General features: G+C 33.7%; 1 protein-coding gene across 1 annotated transcript in view; it reads right to left on the minus strand.

Moving 5' to 3' along the window:
- Nucleotides 1-436: 436 nt before the first annotated feature.
- Skic3 (SKI3 subunit of superkiller complex) overlaps nucleotides 437-16,088 on the minus strand; it is a 91,309-nt gene continuing 75,657 nt past the window's right edge. The window contains exons 40-43 of the mRNA XM_046428693.2: nucleotides 13,844-13,996; nucleotides 6,042-6,172; nucleotides 4,269-4,392; nucleotides 437-1,538 (exon numbers count right to left, since the gene is read on the minus strand). Of these exons, the coding sequence (XP_046284649.1) occupies nucleotides 1,464-1,538; nucleotides 4,269-4,392; nucleotides 6,042-6,172; nucleotides 13,844-13,996 (483 nt within the window). The 3' untranslated portion in view covers nucleotides 437-1,463. The remainder of the gene's footprint in view (nucleotides 1,539-4,268; nucleotides 4,393-6,041; nucleotides 6,173-13,843; nucleotides 13,997-16,088) is intronic.

Here is a 16,088-nt window from a genome sequence, read left to right on the forward strand (position 1 = left end):
CCTTGTGAAGCAAGTGACACCTACGAAAGTGAATGGTGGATAAGAATTGAACCAAGCATCCAGGCAGATGGAACCAGTCCACTCAAGATGAAAAAGCTGAAGCATTTTCCTGAGGAAAGAGGAGAACATGGATACTCGGGTAGCACAGGCAGCCTTCTGCAGTGCATCTCTCACTGGCTTTGTGCCAGGTTGTTAAAAGAACCGAATAGGTTTGACAGCTTTGAGAAAAAGGAACAAAGGAGCAGAAAATGACAGGTGCTTGATTTTGTTACAGAAACAAAGAAAAGCAGAATCATTAGATTAATCCAGTGATTCATAAATCTGAACAAACATTAGAAGTTTTCGGGCATTCCTTTAAAATGCAAAAATTCTAGGCTCCTCCGGTCTTGAAATATTCTGACAGCATAGGTCTGAATGATTATAATGTTCAGTCAAATTTGGGAAACACCAGATTATGGTTCAGTTTAATAGATTAGCCTTTGAAGTACAATTTATAGACTATTATCAATTTATATTATCTTACAAAGTAACACTGTGAAGCGGCTGGTTTAGAAAAACCACATACGTAAAATATAACCACATATCTTTGTACAATAAATAATATCTGTAAATGTCTGAAAATATTTTTAAAACTACAAATTCAAAGTAAGCAACATACATCTTATTTAAAATGTAAAAGACTTTTTGAAAAAAAACAGAAAACTGCTTTCAAGTTTCTCGATTTGAAATTTAGAAATTATCTCATACTGATACTATAGAGAAAATAAGACTTTATTTCAGAAAATTAAGTCTTTTCATCAAAATTGAAGAATCTGCATGATCATTAAATACTGTCAGCACTATTTTCCAACATTTTCCATCGTTTTTAACTGAAGCCACACACCTGAGTATTTTGAATTATATAAACATATCAATAGTAGTCAAAGACTAACATTTATATTATGCGTATTCAAGGGACTCTGAGATGATACTCTAGCAAAACAGGTTACAGGATTATTTGGATTTCATGATGAGTTGGTATATGAACTCCAGAATTCATGGAAGAAATTAAATCTTAGAATTTATTTTTCATCAAATGAAAGTTCTGCTCTTTATATTATTTATAAAATGGCTATAAAGGCTTTATTGTAAGGGATTATCAAAAAAGATGTCCCATTATATACCATGCAAGATACAAAAAATCATGGTTTACAAATAACTGTTGAGCAAATAAGGGAAACATGGTTTTCCTTTGTTATGGACTTCCCAAATCAAAAATAATTTTCTGGTTACAGTCATCTTAAGAGTTAATGGAAAATTACATCCTTAAATTAAGAGCTTTAACTTCTTTAGCTTAAAAAAAGGAATAAGAATGGATGATTACAACTATAGTTTTAAAATATGTTGCTCTGGGGAAAACTCTTGATTCACAACTTCATTCTTACAGCTTTTTCTTTGTTTGCTCACTATAAGACAATCCACTGTTACTGTGAGGACAATTTCTGATTCAGTTCCAATGCTCTTGTATCTCTGTGAGTTTCAGCATTTTTTACCAACACCTATGGGAAATCACATACAGGAATGTTAGGATTTTATTAACAGTATCCCAAGGACAGCAGTCTTAAAAAGACAACATTAAACTACACAAGAAAAAGTAATTATGTGCAATTTTTCAGTCATTTTTGCTGAAATAAACTGTTCGACCAAAGCTAACTTAAGAGAGAAGCACAATTTATTAGTATAGATGTCAATATTTTGATTGTTACATTGTTGGCCTCTAAGAAATTAAAGATTTTTTTTCGTGGCTTGGTTGGCATTCCTGTCACCTCTAAACCCTTACCCAAAATGACTACTTTATGTATAGAACTGTCTAAATGACACTGGTCCCTGTTAAAGTCACAGCTTAGAATCTAGGCTCTTGATTTTATCAAGAATGTTTTCATGATTTTCAAATTTCTCAAACTAGAAGATTCAATTCCAGCTGATAATCTAATTCCTAAAATATTTTTTGGTTGTTCACTATCAAACACTGAAGTATCTGAGAAGGTAACAACATAGCTTGCCACCACTGCACGATACTGCCAGAAGATGAAGGACTCTTAGCTCAAAGACAAAGGTCTTCATTACTAATGATATGTCAAGTGACATGAGCATCAACCATTCCCTTGAATGAGTTTCAGCATTTTATACCAACACCTGTAGATGGATATACACAATTTCCCACCTACATAATGGGTTGCATTTACAAGAGGGAGGCCCTGAGCCTAGATATTCAGATCTTTTATAATGGGAGTTTAATGTGATTAAGTAGTGCCTACCATTTGCTCTGGAGGGAGACATTATCTTTGTCTCCCAAGGCTGTTCACTGTACAACCATCCTTAAAAAGATAATCTGGAACAGAGTAGTTAGGTTCCCTATTCACAGGATGTTTAGAAACACATGGTAAATAAACTATCTCCCAAAATTCATATGTAGTCTACCTTTTTGGTTTGTAATGTGTTGTTTATAATACCTTTCTCCAAGCATTGCTTTCTTTAGAACTTTTTAAATACTGTATATTTCATCAAAAGGCAAACAATATTTGCCTGTTGGAACTGAAAAAGGTTTACATTAGTTTGACTGTTATTTTTGAAATTGTTGGCTAAAGTTATAAGAATTCTAACCCTTTCCATTATTATAAGCTCTTCCTTTTTCAAAAGAATTTCAGATACATGTTTATATATTTAGATACCAGAGCCAATCCATGAGGAGCAAATATTGTAACACACATTTTACCAAAAAAGGAAGGAAAAGCCAAACAATTTTTTTAAAGATCATGTGAGCATCCCATTAGATTCTACTACCTTTAACCCTATCCTATCTACCTATATGCTTAAGTTTAAATATTAATAAAAATAAACAACTAGCACCCAGCACCTTCTTTTATTCTTTTTCTTATTCTACATGTCATATTAGGGGAATGGATTACTTATAGTTTAAACCAATGGTTCTCAACCATGGGCAATTATACCCCAAGGATCATCTGACAACATCTAGAAAACATTTTTGGCTGGTGCAATTAGGGTAGCAGGGAGGAGGACAGTGCTAATGGCATCTACTGGTTAGAGGCCAGGGGTGCTGCTAAACATCCAGCTTTGTTCAGGATGGCACTCATTACTGCAAAGAATTATCCAGTCCAAAACCTTTATCAATAGTGCTGAGGTTGAGAAATTCTGGATTAAACAGATTGTATAGGATTTGTCATACTCCTACCTGAGGAAAAGAGAAACAAGCAGACGCAAACAACAATGTTAATATGAGCTCAATATGAACTCACAAATCCTTTTTTCTCTGACTTAGTACTTTGGAGTTTTCATTTAGACTTGCTTTCTGATAAAACATTTTATCCATTCAGTTCTAAAGATAGAGCAAAAGTAAAGAAAGAGAGGATAGCTAAATCATCCCATTCTGGAAAAAAAAGAAATGCTGATTCTTGGTGCCACCTCAGGTTGAGTTTAGATGGAAATACACATGTACTGCTATAAATTTCACTTGATACAGACTTTAGATGAGCACCTCTCAACTTTTTATAAACCTCAGTACATCTGATGAATGATTTTTAAAGTTGTGATGTTTTGGTTCACAAATAAAATACTGACAATCAGGCCCAGTTCCCTAAAATTCTACTCTGCTCTTTCATGTAAGAAAGCTTCTAAGAATACATTGATAGATGTGAGGATAGTGATGAATCTGTTAAATTTTATTATAGGAAATTAAAAACTGAAACCTCTTGCCACCTATAGTTAGGATCAATTATTTAGAACATACTTCACAACTGCTCATGATTCCAATGTTTTAAACCAATACCCTAGACTGGCAATACTTGCTATTAGTTTGGATTTTGGTTTTGAAATGGGTATAGCTCAAAGAAAGCTTAGTACAGCTTTCCTACATACAGGCATCTTGCACATACACAGGTTAAATTTATACTAACCTATTTTTAAACACAACTTTCAAAATCCTGCTATTTTTGTCAAAAACCCCAGCTTTTAATATTACAATACTAAAACGGGAATTTTATAAGTAACCCATGGTAAAATGCAAACCACTTATTTAACCTTCAAGTGATGTGCATAATTGTTTCTCTACTTTCAGTGAATGCAATGATAGATACTGTAGTAATTTGTTGGCCAAAGAATTAGGTAGTTCATTTTTTAAAAATCCATCATAAAGTAGACTAATTTTGAAAAACAACTCTAAAGCTCTTAGGTCCAACATGAAAATATTTTAAATAAAGTCAAAGCCTTACATCAATGAGCTCATAGTCATTTTTGAAGTACAGGTGTCTTAGCAGGTACCAACGTGCAGCTGATACAATAGACTTCGGATATCCAGGTTGATAGACCACTCTCTCCAAAAGTCGCCGAGTCTCTCTGGGAAAAATATATTTATAATTAAGTTCAAAGCATGTAAATTAACAGAAGGTATTTCATATAATAGTCTTAACATATCATTTTTCTCATTCTTTTGAAGATGTCATACATGATTACTTTGTGATTTTTTATTCAGATAATAAAAATTAATAACAATGACTAATATTTATTAAGTGCTTATAATGCACTAGGTATTTTATAATGTAGTATGTGTTTTATACAAATGGTTGTAATTTAATATTCACAACCTTATTAGGTGGGTTGCTGTTATTATTTCCACTGCAGATAAGCAAATTAAGGCTCATTCCAAGGGGTATGGGGAGAAGATCCTTATTTTATGAATACTTCTGGGTGAAGTACCTCTTATCTTTTCTGAAAGTAGGCAGAAAAATAAATCAATAATACAATGGAGATATATATTAGAATAAGAAATATTTAATATCTACACTAGAGGTTAAGTACATAATATTTGGTATTAATGTATGTTTTCAAGGATATGTAGAATATATGAACTCATACAATAACATGTTGATTTACCATTACAATTTAATTTTCTCTTTACTAATTCATTAACATGAGATAGAAGGATATTATAGGTAGAAGTTGTTTGAAACAGGAACTAAAGAACTTGTCTTGAAGAAGTTTTGACATAGGGATGATATAATGAACACACAGTTTTTTTCTTAGACTATACATTTATTTGGGCTGGTTTTAGAAATATTCATATTTATGGGAGGTGTAAGTTGCCCATAGTATGCACCAGCAGAAAAAAGTTCATTAGGAAGCTCATAGCCTAAAACATTTCTTGGTGAAATAAGTCACACAGAAAATGGCCAAAAGTAAATATTAATAAACAGTCTTGGAAATGCTGATTAGTCATAGGGTCTTAATTCTTCCTTCATCTCTACTTTGTGATGGTTTTTGCCACATATTTATATGTATTAAACTCTACTTCTACAATAACTATTATGTTTCAGTAATATTTGTTCTAAAATCACTAGTCTACTTATGGTTGCTTTGTTATCAGAGCTAGATGTTATTTTAAGAATTTTAAAATACTCTTTTGACTACTTTTTCATCCATATTACCTCTAAATAATTATCTTCACCTTTATTTTGTCCATACCCCTGACCTCCAATAAAAACATTGCTAATCTTTTATATTTTAATTTGAGTAGCTTTTGGATTTTCTAGATATGAAACCATGCTGTTTTCAAATGATATGTCAGTTTTTACAATATATATGACTTTTTCCATACTTCACTATATGAGCAAGAACTTCTATTAATAGCCTTGACCTTGAATTTTTCTGGTTTTGTTTCTTGGCTCATCCTAAAATAGCAGAGAAAAAAAAGAAAAAAACCAAAACCAAGGATTGCTTCACTGAAATGCTGTGATGCTACAAATCTCATATTTGTAGCTACTTAGCAAACTATTTTTAAACAAATATGAAATTTTATTTTTTCCTTTACCAGATAACTAGAACCAGCTGTTTTAGAGTAGAGGTATGAGAATAACTCCAAAGTTTGTTAAACTAGTTCATTAAGCTAATTATAAATCTTTCCTTGATTGTCCTTGATTGTTTCTTAGAAGGCTTTAAAGTGAAGAAAGCATGGCCAAGAAAAAAAATGAACAAAAAACTCTTCATACCGTGCCCCCATTTTGCGGTTGAATTGTAACAAAGCTTGCAAAAAAACAGCTAGTGGGCAGAAACAAAGTTTCAAGGCCTCAGTTGTAGCCTCTTGAACCAAGGATGGCCAGTGATCACTGGAAACATTAGCCTGTAAAAATATAAAGTAAATATTAACATTTCTGGCATAAAGTATAAAATTCAATATAATCATTAAAAAATAATGTAAGATCTAATTCCTGCTTTTAAGGAGTGACAAAACAGAGTAGACTCAGTGAGAGAAAGGGCTTATAAAGGAGGCATCATTTAAAAATGCTGACATATTTGTTAAAAGGAAATATAGCATTATACTACTAAAGTGAGTAAAATCTATCAGTTAGTAAGCCTTTGGTCCACCAAATAAACAAAAACATAAATAACATGATTAATTCTTTAATAGTAGTGATAAAGTTACATATTTCAAAAATTATTTAACCAGAGAGGCAACCTGAATTATAATATTTTAATAAAAATCACAGTATAGAAGGTAAAAAGCAGATCAGAGAGAAAAAATTAAACCAAAGTTATCAATATTGAAAACTTAAAAAAAAAATTCACCTATGGAAGAAATGTTTATGTACATAACTTGGGTTACAAACTAGTTTTATAATACGTACTGACTCAAAAATATTATACCAAAGTATCTCCCTAGAAACAGTAACTGAAAATAAATGCTAACTAAATTACATAAGAAAAAAACCTAAATTTTTTCATTAAAAATATCAAATTATAACCAAGATTTAATTAAAGGTATTCATTATATACATTTGAATAAAGTTGATATCATGAGTCAATATCTAGTTCACTTCACATTTTAACAAAAGTCAATATATGAATCAATATACAGTCCATTGAAACACTAAATCATAAGAAAGAAAAATGTTAGAGAAATATTCTCTGAGTGCAGTGCTGGCAATAGTAATTGTATAAAAATTTGTATTATAATTTCCTTATATAAAGGAAAAAGGTACTATTTATAATTTATAACTCATTAAAAATACCTAACCTGCCAAACATTACAGCTTAACAACCCAGTACACTGTAGAGCATTGATTGTTTACCTTCATGAGTGCATATATAAATGAGATGCAGCTTGCTGCTACTCCTCACTATCAAGACAAAGTGTTACACTGCATGCCACTAACACAGGAAGGATGAAAATTAAAAAATGTGAGTACAGGTTCCATTACACACACACACACAGAGTTAAGTTTCTTTAATGTTATGAAAGCTGTGTGTGTATGTATATCCATACCAAAGCTTTCACACCATTAAAGGTAAGAAATCATGAAGTTGACGATCTTAAGTGTAGGGCCATCTGTATTATATTCCTCTTACTCCACATCCTCTAGCAATGTGGGAAAACCTCTAGCTGCCTTTCTGCTGAGACCCCCTTAACCCTATAAAGTGGCTCTACCCAACAGGAACTAAGCTAACTCCTGTGCCAGTCCACTCTCACACCTGGCATCACTCATTTCTGGACCTAACAAACTCAGGGTGCTGCTGATCCCATCTGACAATATTCTTCACTCCCTCCTCCCTGTACATAGCTATTCCTACCTACCTGGGGAGTTCATCCACCAATGACCACTCTCTCAGAAGCTAGCAGTCATTTTCCAAAACTCTGGCAACTCTCTTCTCTCTTAGCCTTACACTGAGGGCCATAGCCTCTGAAACCTGTGATAGTTACCAATCCATATGCTGAGGCCTACAGAGTCCTTTGTTCAAAAATTAAGGATTTTTAACAAAAATCCTCAGGACCTCAAAAGAACACACCCCAAAGCAACTGTCTCTAGTTACACCCCTTCTTCACCTTAGTGTGTGTCTGGGAAAAAATGGGAGGCAACAGCTTTAACCAAAGAAATTTCTTCATAAATCCTTTTCAATTCCACTCTTCTAATGCTTTTATATCTTCCTTGTAGGTTAATCTTGTTTCAAAAATTGGTATCTTGATCTGATATCTCACTTTGGAATCCCAGAGCCAGTATTTTAGATAACTTTTAGTTTACAACTGTTCACATATTATCACATATACTATAGTTGATCATAAAAAAGTATTCATTCTCTTTACACTGCCAGCTGTTGACCACAGAAATATGGCATCACCTTCATTCCTTTATAATAACTCCTGAGTGTCAAATCTTTTAACAAGAACAAATTAGATTTGGCTAGTGCTTTAACATTTCTAAAGACATTAGTAAATGTTACTTCATTTGAAATTTACAACAATCCTACAGGGATGAAGTATATATTATCTCCAGTAGTATAAAACACATGAAAAAGCTCTTGAATACTTCTATGGGCTGCAGGTTTCATAGGTAGTAACTGTTAGAAACATAATAAAGGCTTTTAGAGAAAACACTTTTGTGGTGGCAGTAGTGTGATAGGGGTCAGTATAAATGGGTATTACTGAACTCCAAGTAAATTTGCTTATCTATAAAATAAGGTTATTTTGACTATCAGAAAATTAGTGTGGAAATCACTTATAATAGTGCCTAGCCCAGACTAAGTGCTATATGAATTACAGCAATGTTATTACTATAACAATTATTAATTTGTTTTATTCCAGGTCATATTTAATTTCTTAGGCTTAAAAATAACTGAATAATATTTATAAATATTGTTACACTAAAAGAATGTCCACTTCTCTAGTTCATGCATTCAAAAGCATATTACTGGGGCTGGGGCTGTTGCTCAGTGGTAGAGCTCTTGCTTCACACATGTGAGGCACTGGGTTTGATCCTCAGCACTACATAAAAATAAATAAAGATTTTTTTTTAAACAGTATATTACAGATACTATGTGTGGCTTCCATAGTTTATCAGTTTTCCAAGGTATTAAAATCCTTTTAAAAATACAAATATGGACAAAAAAATAAAATTTGGGGTGATTTATAATTACTATTACCACTACTATTCCTTTAGACTTGAATCTCCTCAAATTTGATTGCATTATTCCCAAATCTCCATCATGTCAGGTTAGGCCCCAACTTCCTTAATAAGACTCCTATAGCGCAAGAATTAATATCAAGAATCAATAAATGGCATGAATTCAAACTAAAAAGCTTCTTCTCAGCAAAAGAAACAATCAGTAAGGTGAATAGAGAGCCTACAATTTGGGAATAAATTTTTACCACATGCACATCAGATAGAGCACTAATCTTTAGGATATATAAAGAACTCAAAGAGCTAAACACCAAAAAAAAAAAAAAAGAAATAATAATAATAACCCAATTAATAAATGGGCCAAGGAACTGAACAGACACTTCTCAGAAGATATACAATCAATTAACAAATATATGAAAAAAATGTTCAACATCTCTAGCAATTAGAGAAATGCAAATCAAAACTACTCTAAGATTTATCTCACTCCAGTCAGAATGGCAGCTATTAAGAATACAAACAACAAGTGTTGATGAGGATGTAGGGGGGAAAGCACACTTATACATTGCTGGTGCAACTGCAAATCGGTGCAGCGAATATGGAAAGCAGTATGGAGAATCCTTGGAAAACTGGGAATGGAACCACCTTTTGACCCAGCTATCCCTCTCCTAAGTCTATACTCAAGGGACTTAAAAACAGCATACTGTAGGGACACAGCCACATCAATGTTTATAGCAGCACAGTTCACAATAGCTAAATAGATGCCCTTCAGTAGATGAATGGATAAAGAAAATGTGGTATACATACACAATGGAATATTATTCAGCATTAAAATAGAATAAAATCATGGCATTTGCAGGTAAATGGATGGAGTTGGAGAATATAATGCTAAGTAAATTTAGCCAATCTCAAAAAAACAAATACTGAACGTTTTGTCTGATTTAAGGATGTTGATTCATAATGTGGTTGGGGGGGTATGGGAAGATTAGATGAACTCTAGATAGGCAAAGAGGAGGGAAGGGATAAGAGGGAACATGGGGGTAGGAAAGACAGTGGAATGAGATATCATTGCTCGAAGTACATGTATGAAGACACAAATGGTGTAACTCTACTTTGTATACAACCAGAGATATGAAAAATTGTGCTCTCTATGTGTAATATAAATTGTAATGCATTCTTCTATCATATATAACAAATTAAAATTTAAAAAAGAAAATGCTTGTTTTACATAAATACGTTGAGTTTTTGCATGTTAACGTAAGCAAGATAAAATTAAGGTGAAGATAAAGAACAACATAACAACATTAAATTTTTTTTTACCATGTTATTAATTGTTCATACACTCAAAATGTATTTACTGGGGACTTCCTAATGTATAAGAAAGTGGTAAAGCAAACAGGTAAGTACAAAACATGGCCTCTGACCTAAGGAGTTTTTGGATATAGTCCACAGTAATGGTGCCAAAGCTAAAACGATTCTCTATTTCTTATGTTTCTTTGTCAAAATACCTAAAATAAATAAATCACATTCATATGATTACCAAGGCAAAAGCAAGAGTTAATTCAGGCCTATGAAAATCTCTTCTAACCACCTAAAATAGAAAAACTGAGAGTTTATCTCTTAATAACAAAAGTAATGTGCTAATAATAAAAAACTCAAACACTCTCAAAAGACATGAAATGAAAGTCATGCTCTGACATCCTTTAAAATGACCAGTACTATTATCTAAAGTAACTGCCATTAATTACATTTCTTTATGTATCTTTCCACATAATTATATCTTTCTATGTGCTTCTGTTATATACATAAATGTACATGGTATATATATATATATCACAGATACAAACACTGAAATAGGATTGTATCACCATATTATTCTGCAGCTCAACTTTACCCCTAAACCCTTAAACATGTATCTTGAAGAACTGTCCCTACCAGCACATAAGAATTTCAGATTAATACATAAATTGGTATCAGAAAATAGGATATAAAGTCATAAGCTGCTACAAATTCCTCTTACAGAACGTCACATTGATAAATATCCAGAATACATAAAGAACTCAAAAAGCTTAACACACACACAAAACAAACAAACAACAACAACAACAACAAAACACCCAAATAATCCAATCAATAAATGGGCAAAGGAACTAAGCAGACATTTCTCAAAGGAAGAAATATAAATGGCCAACAAATATATTAAAAAATGTTCAACATGTCTTGCAATTAGGGAAATGCAAATCAACACTATATTGAGATTCTATCTTACTCCAGTTAGAATGGCACTCATTGAGAATACAAAATTAATAAATGCTGGCGAGGATGTGTGAAAAAAGTTACACCCATACAATATTGGTGGGACTACAAATTAGTACAATCACTTTAGAAATTGGTATGGAAATTCCTCAAAAGAATAGAAATAGAACTATCATATGACCCAGCTATCCTACTCCTCAGTATTTACCTGAAAGAACTAAAATCAGCCTACTACAGTGATCCAGGCATAGAAATGTTTATAGCAGCATAATTCATAATAGCCTGCTGGGAGCCATTAGCCAAGTAGGTATGACAATTTCCTTGCCAGCGTACCCCATGTTGCTTAGTGGAAGGACTCGTGGAAATAGGACATTTTGCAGTGACATTGCATGTAGGTGACCTTGCTCAAGGACCAGGGCGGATTAGGGTGTTCCCGGTTTAGGATAATCGGGTTTAGGGCGTTCCAGGTTTAAGATTATTCCTGCTGGGAATAGGGCGGTATCCTGCTGCCTGAGTTCCCCTTGAGTTCTCACGGTATTCAGGCAGTATTTTTTGGGAGATAGAAGCCCAGTGGAGGTGAATTTGGGCAGAGAACGTGGATTTCCCCAGAACGTGATTGTAGACGGCTGGTGTGAGTTCGGGAATAAAGAGTTGCTGTTTGAATCTACAAGCTGTGTGGTGGCTCGTGATTGTGTGCCCAGCCAGACTGCGGCATTTGTGCCCAGCCAGACTGCGGCAATAGCCAAGTTATGGAGCCAGCTCAGGTGCCCTTGAAGAGATAAATGGATTAAGAAAATGTGGCATATATAAACAATGTAGTTTTACTCAGTCACAAAGAATGAAAGAATGACATTTTCTGATAAATAGATGGAAATGGAGAACATGATGCTAAGCAAAACAAGACAACTCAGAAAAATCAAGGGTCAAATGTTTTCTATCACACTGTAAAGAGAGCAAAATAAGGGGAAACAAGGTGGACTTCACAAAAATAAAGGGAAGATTAGTAGAGTCAAAGGAGATTGAGGAGGGAGGAGGGATGGAAAAGAGGAGGAAATGCAGAATTGATTTGACAAAATTAAGCTATGTACATGTATAACTATACCACAGTGTATTCCACCTTTATTTATATCTATAAAGTGCCAATTTAAAAAAATAAATAGAAGGAAGACTAGTAGAGTTGAGGAAGGGAATAAGGAGAGGAGGATGGGAGGGAAAGAGGAGTATTGGAGACTGAAATGGAGCAAATTAGATTCTATGCACATATGATAACATTAAAATGAACCCAAATATTATGTGTGACTATAATGCACTAAAATAAAAACATTTAAAAAAATTTACAGAAAAGTTGTAGAAATAGTACAGAGAGTTGCCGTGAAACTCTTACCCAGTTTCTCCTAGCATTAACATATTTCATTATATGGTATATTAGTCAAAACTTAGGAAATCAACATTAGCATATCATGATTAACTAAATTTCAGAATTCATATGTATTTCTTAATGTTGAGTTTTCAGAGTTCTACATGTATTCTGGGTATAAGTCTCTTATCAGATATATCATTTATAAATCTCCCAGTTTCTACCTTGTCTTTTCATTCTCTCATCTGTATTGCTCTTATTTTTTTAAATGTCAGCAAAAGTTATGTGGGTGGTGCTATTCTTGTTTCATTTTTTAAATTTCTCTTTGATGAATGTAAAGTTTTTAAATAACAGCAAAATATTTAAAATGAAAGAGTAGAATTGAGACATGCCTAAAATGTTAAATTATTGTCATTTTTGTCACTGATGAATAGCTGAATTTAATTCCAATTTAGATCAACCAAGAAACAAAAATGTATATTCTGCTCTAATTCAAATTTTAAATTTTTCAAAAAATTATTTAGTTATTTTAACTTTTTTTTTTTTTTTTTTTACTTAAACATGACAGCAGAATATACTTTGTCATACATGGAGTATACATACATACATGGAATATAACTTGCCATTCTTGTGGTTGTACATGATGTGGAGTTACATGGCTGTGTACTCATATGTGAACATAGGAAACTAGTGTCCAATTCATTCTACTGTCTTTCCTGTTCCCACCCCCTCTCTTCCTTTCATTCTCCTTTGTCTAACCCAGAGTACTTTTTCCCCTCCCCCACCCCTTATAGTGTGTTAGCATCTGTATCAGAGGGTATTCAGCCTTTGGTTTGGGGGGATTGGCTTATTTCACTTAGCATGATAGCTTCCAGTTTCATCTATTTACTGGCAAATGCCATATTTTCATTCTTGTCTATGGCTGAGTAATATTCCATTGTGTATATATGCCACATGTTCTTTATCCATTCATTTCAACTTTAAAATTTTTCATCTTAGTTTTTCTCCCAAATTGTAGCCTATGTAGATTTATGTTACTGTTTTGTCTCAAGAGATGTGAAAATACAAAGTCTATCAAGAGACCACAGTAGAAGACAATGAAACAATAGGAACTCCATGAAATAAACCCCAGCAAAAGTTATGTGGGTGATATCATTTTTGTTTCATTTTTAAAATTTCTTTTTGATGAATATAAAGTTTTTGAAATGCTTTAAGGAAGGATAAATAATGAAATAAAAAAGGATAAAAGAATCAAGTTTTTAATCACATAATTATAACATGATCTTACCATACAGATTTCTAAGGCAAGCAATGCTAGTTTCAATAGACTTGAGAGTTTCCCACTCCAGCTTCCCTGTTGGGATGCTACTTGTAGACTCTTTCTGTAACACATTTCTGCAGCACCCATCATTCCTTGAGACTGATACACCTGTGCCAACCACTGAAGAACAGAAAAGGAGAAGGATGAAGAGAATTTTAGTTTAATACACTGTCTGGTTCCCCATTCCCAACAAACTGAAGAATTGATGAAGTTAAACTTTTTTTTTATTATGATTATCAGCAAGTTCTGTGCCCAAAAGACAAAAACCACAAGTCAAGAAAGGAATATACTGCCAATTCTATCAGTAACAGCTTACTAGCTATACCTACTTTAAAGTATAAAATCCAAGATGGCAAGTCAGGAATAAAATTAAAGTAAAATGTAAAAACTGATCTATCATGTAAATACTACCAAAAGAAAGTCTGTACAGCTGAATTAATAACCAAAATAGACTTTACAACAGAAAATAGGAAGAAATAAGGTGGAATATTTCATAATGATAATGAGGCAGGGGATGTAAAGATTGGGTCACAAAGATGGGGGTTGACTCAGGAGAAAATAAAATTTTAATACCTTCAGGACACTTCCCCTTCCACCACCTGCTGTCAAGGACACCTGGCTCCAGGGATTTGTTCCTCCATAAAAGGGACTGTCAATGAATGCCTCCTGGGCCATTCCCTTCCTGCCTGGACCCCTAGGTAGCTAAGTTCCCACCCTTGGATCACTCCACCTTTGGTCTACCTTTTGGCCACTAATCATGACACAGGATAGGAGGAGGGGAGAGCATGAGAACAAACGAAATCTAAAAAGTATAAAAGGGGCAGGACACCCAGCTCTGGGCCCCTTCTCTGCGGAGAAGCCTATATCTGCTTTATCCTTCAAATAAAACTTGCTTTCTATGCTTGCCTGGGCATTTCTCAGGTGTTCAATTTTCAACATTCCTGGAAAACGGAACTCGGACCTGATTCTCATCACCAGCATCAATAAAAGTCCATTTAAAATAAACACTTCTACATTTGTATATACCCAATAACACAGAATTCATAAAACAAAAGTTGGCAGAAATGAAAAGTAGACAAATTCAGAATCATAGGAGATTTTTAACACACATTATCTCAGCAATGATAAGTAAATAAATAAACAGATTCAGTAAGGAGAAGAAGACTGAAACAAATAATTAAATTTAAATTACATATTTAAAAGACTACATTCAATGACTATAGAAGACACATTCTTTCCAAGTGCACATGCAATATTTATCAAGTAATCAAATGCTGGATCATAAAGCAAACCTCAACAAATTTCAAGACTAAAAATCAGACAAAGTATATTCTGATTAAGTAGAATTGAACTTGAAATTGGTAACATAAACATATATAGAAAATCCCCCATGTTAGATATTCTTCAAAATACTTCATATAAAAAAAATCAGTTAAAGAAACCCCAGTGGAAATTAAGAAAAAATTTGAGATGAATGACAATGAAAGCACTATATAAAATCTTATGGGGTACATATGAGAACAAGTATATCTTGAGAAGCTAGAGGTGGGGAAAAAACTAATTAAACCCAAAGAAAGTACAGCAAAGAAAATAACAGAGAAAAAAATATTAATATGTAGAAAATATAATAAAAAAGCCAGGTGTAGCAGTGCACACCCGTAATCCCAGCCACTAGGGAATCTTGAGGCAGAAATATCACAAGTTTGAGGCCAGCCTGAGTAATGTAGTTAGACCTTGCCGCAAAATAAAATAAAAAGGGTTAGAGAGGTAGCTCAGTGGTAGACTGTGGGGAGCCACTCTGAATGATTCATGCCTTCCATCCTGAAGTAGAGAGGCTTTGACCAGTCACTACATCTTGTAGTAACCTGGACATTGCCCCAGTCCAGTAAGTTTGAGGGCATGTCTTCAGACGCAAGATGAGCTACACTCACCTATTCCTTTATAATACGACCCCTTTGCCCTGTTTGGGATAGACTGTTTCATGGAAACTTCCTTTGTGTGTCCCCTTCTCTTGCTCTGCCTTTGGGTGTGGCCTTCCTAGATGTCAGTCAACAGCAGACATCACCACGCTAGACTCAACACCTTGAAACCTGACTTCTTGCCTCATTTGAATGATATCTCTTGCTTCCTCAATAAAAGGGTTCAGCAAGTGCTCTCTGTTTCTGCAGACCCTTAAGGTCAGAGGATCCATTACAGGACCCCAAAGAAAAAG

Source organism: Marmota monax, unplaced genomic scaffold (genome assembly GCF_021218885.2).
Source record: "Marmota monax isolate L192 unplaced genomic scaffold, Marmota_monax_Labrador192_F-V1.1 WCK01_AAM20220418_F8-fsc00018, whole genome shotgun sequence".
Taxonomy (NCBI): Eukaryota; Metazoa; Chordata; class Mammalia; order Rodentia; family Sciuridae; genus Marmota; species Marmota monax.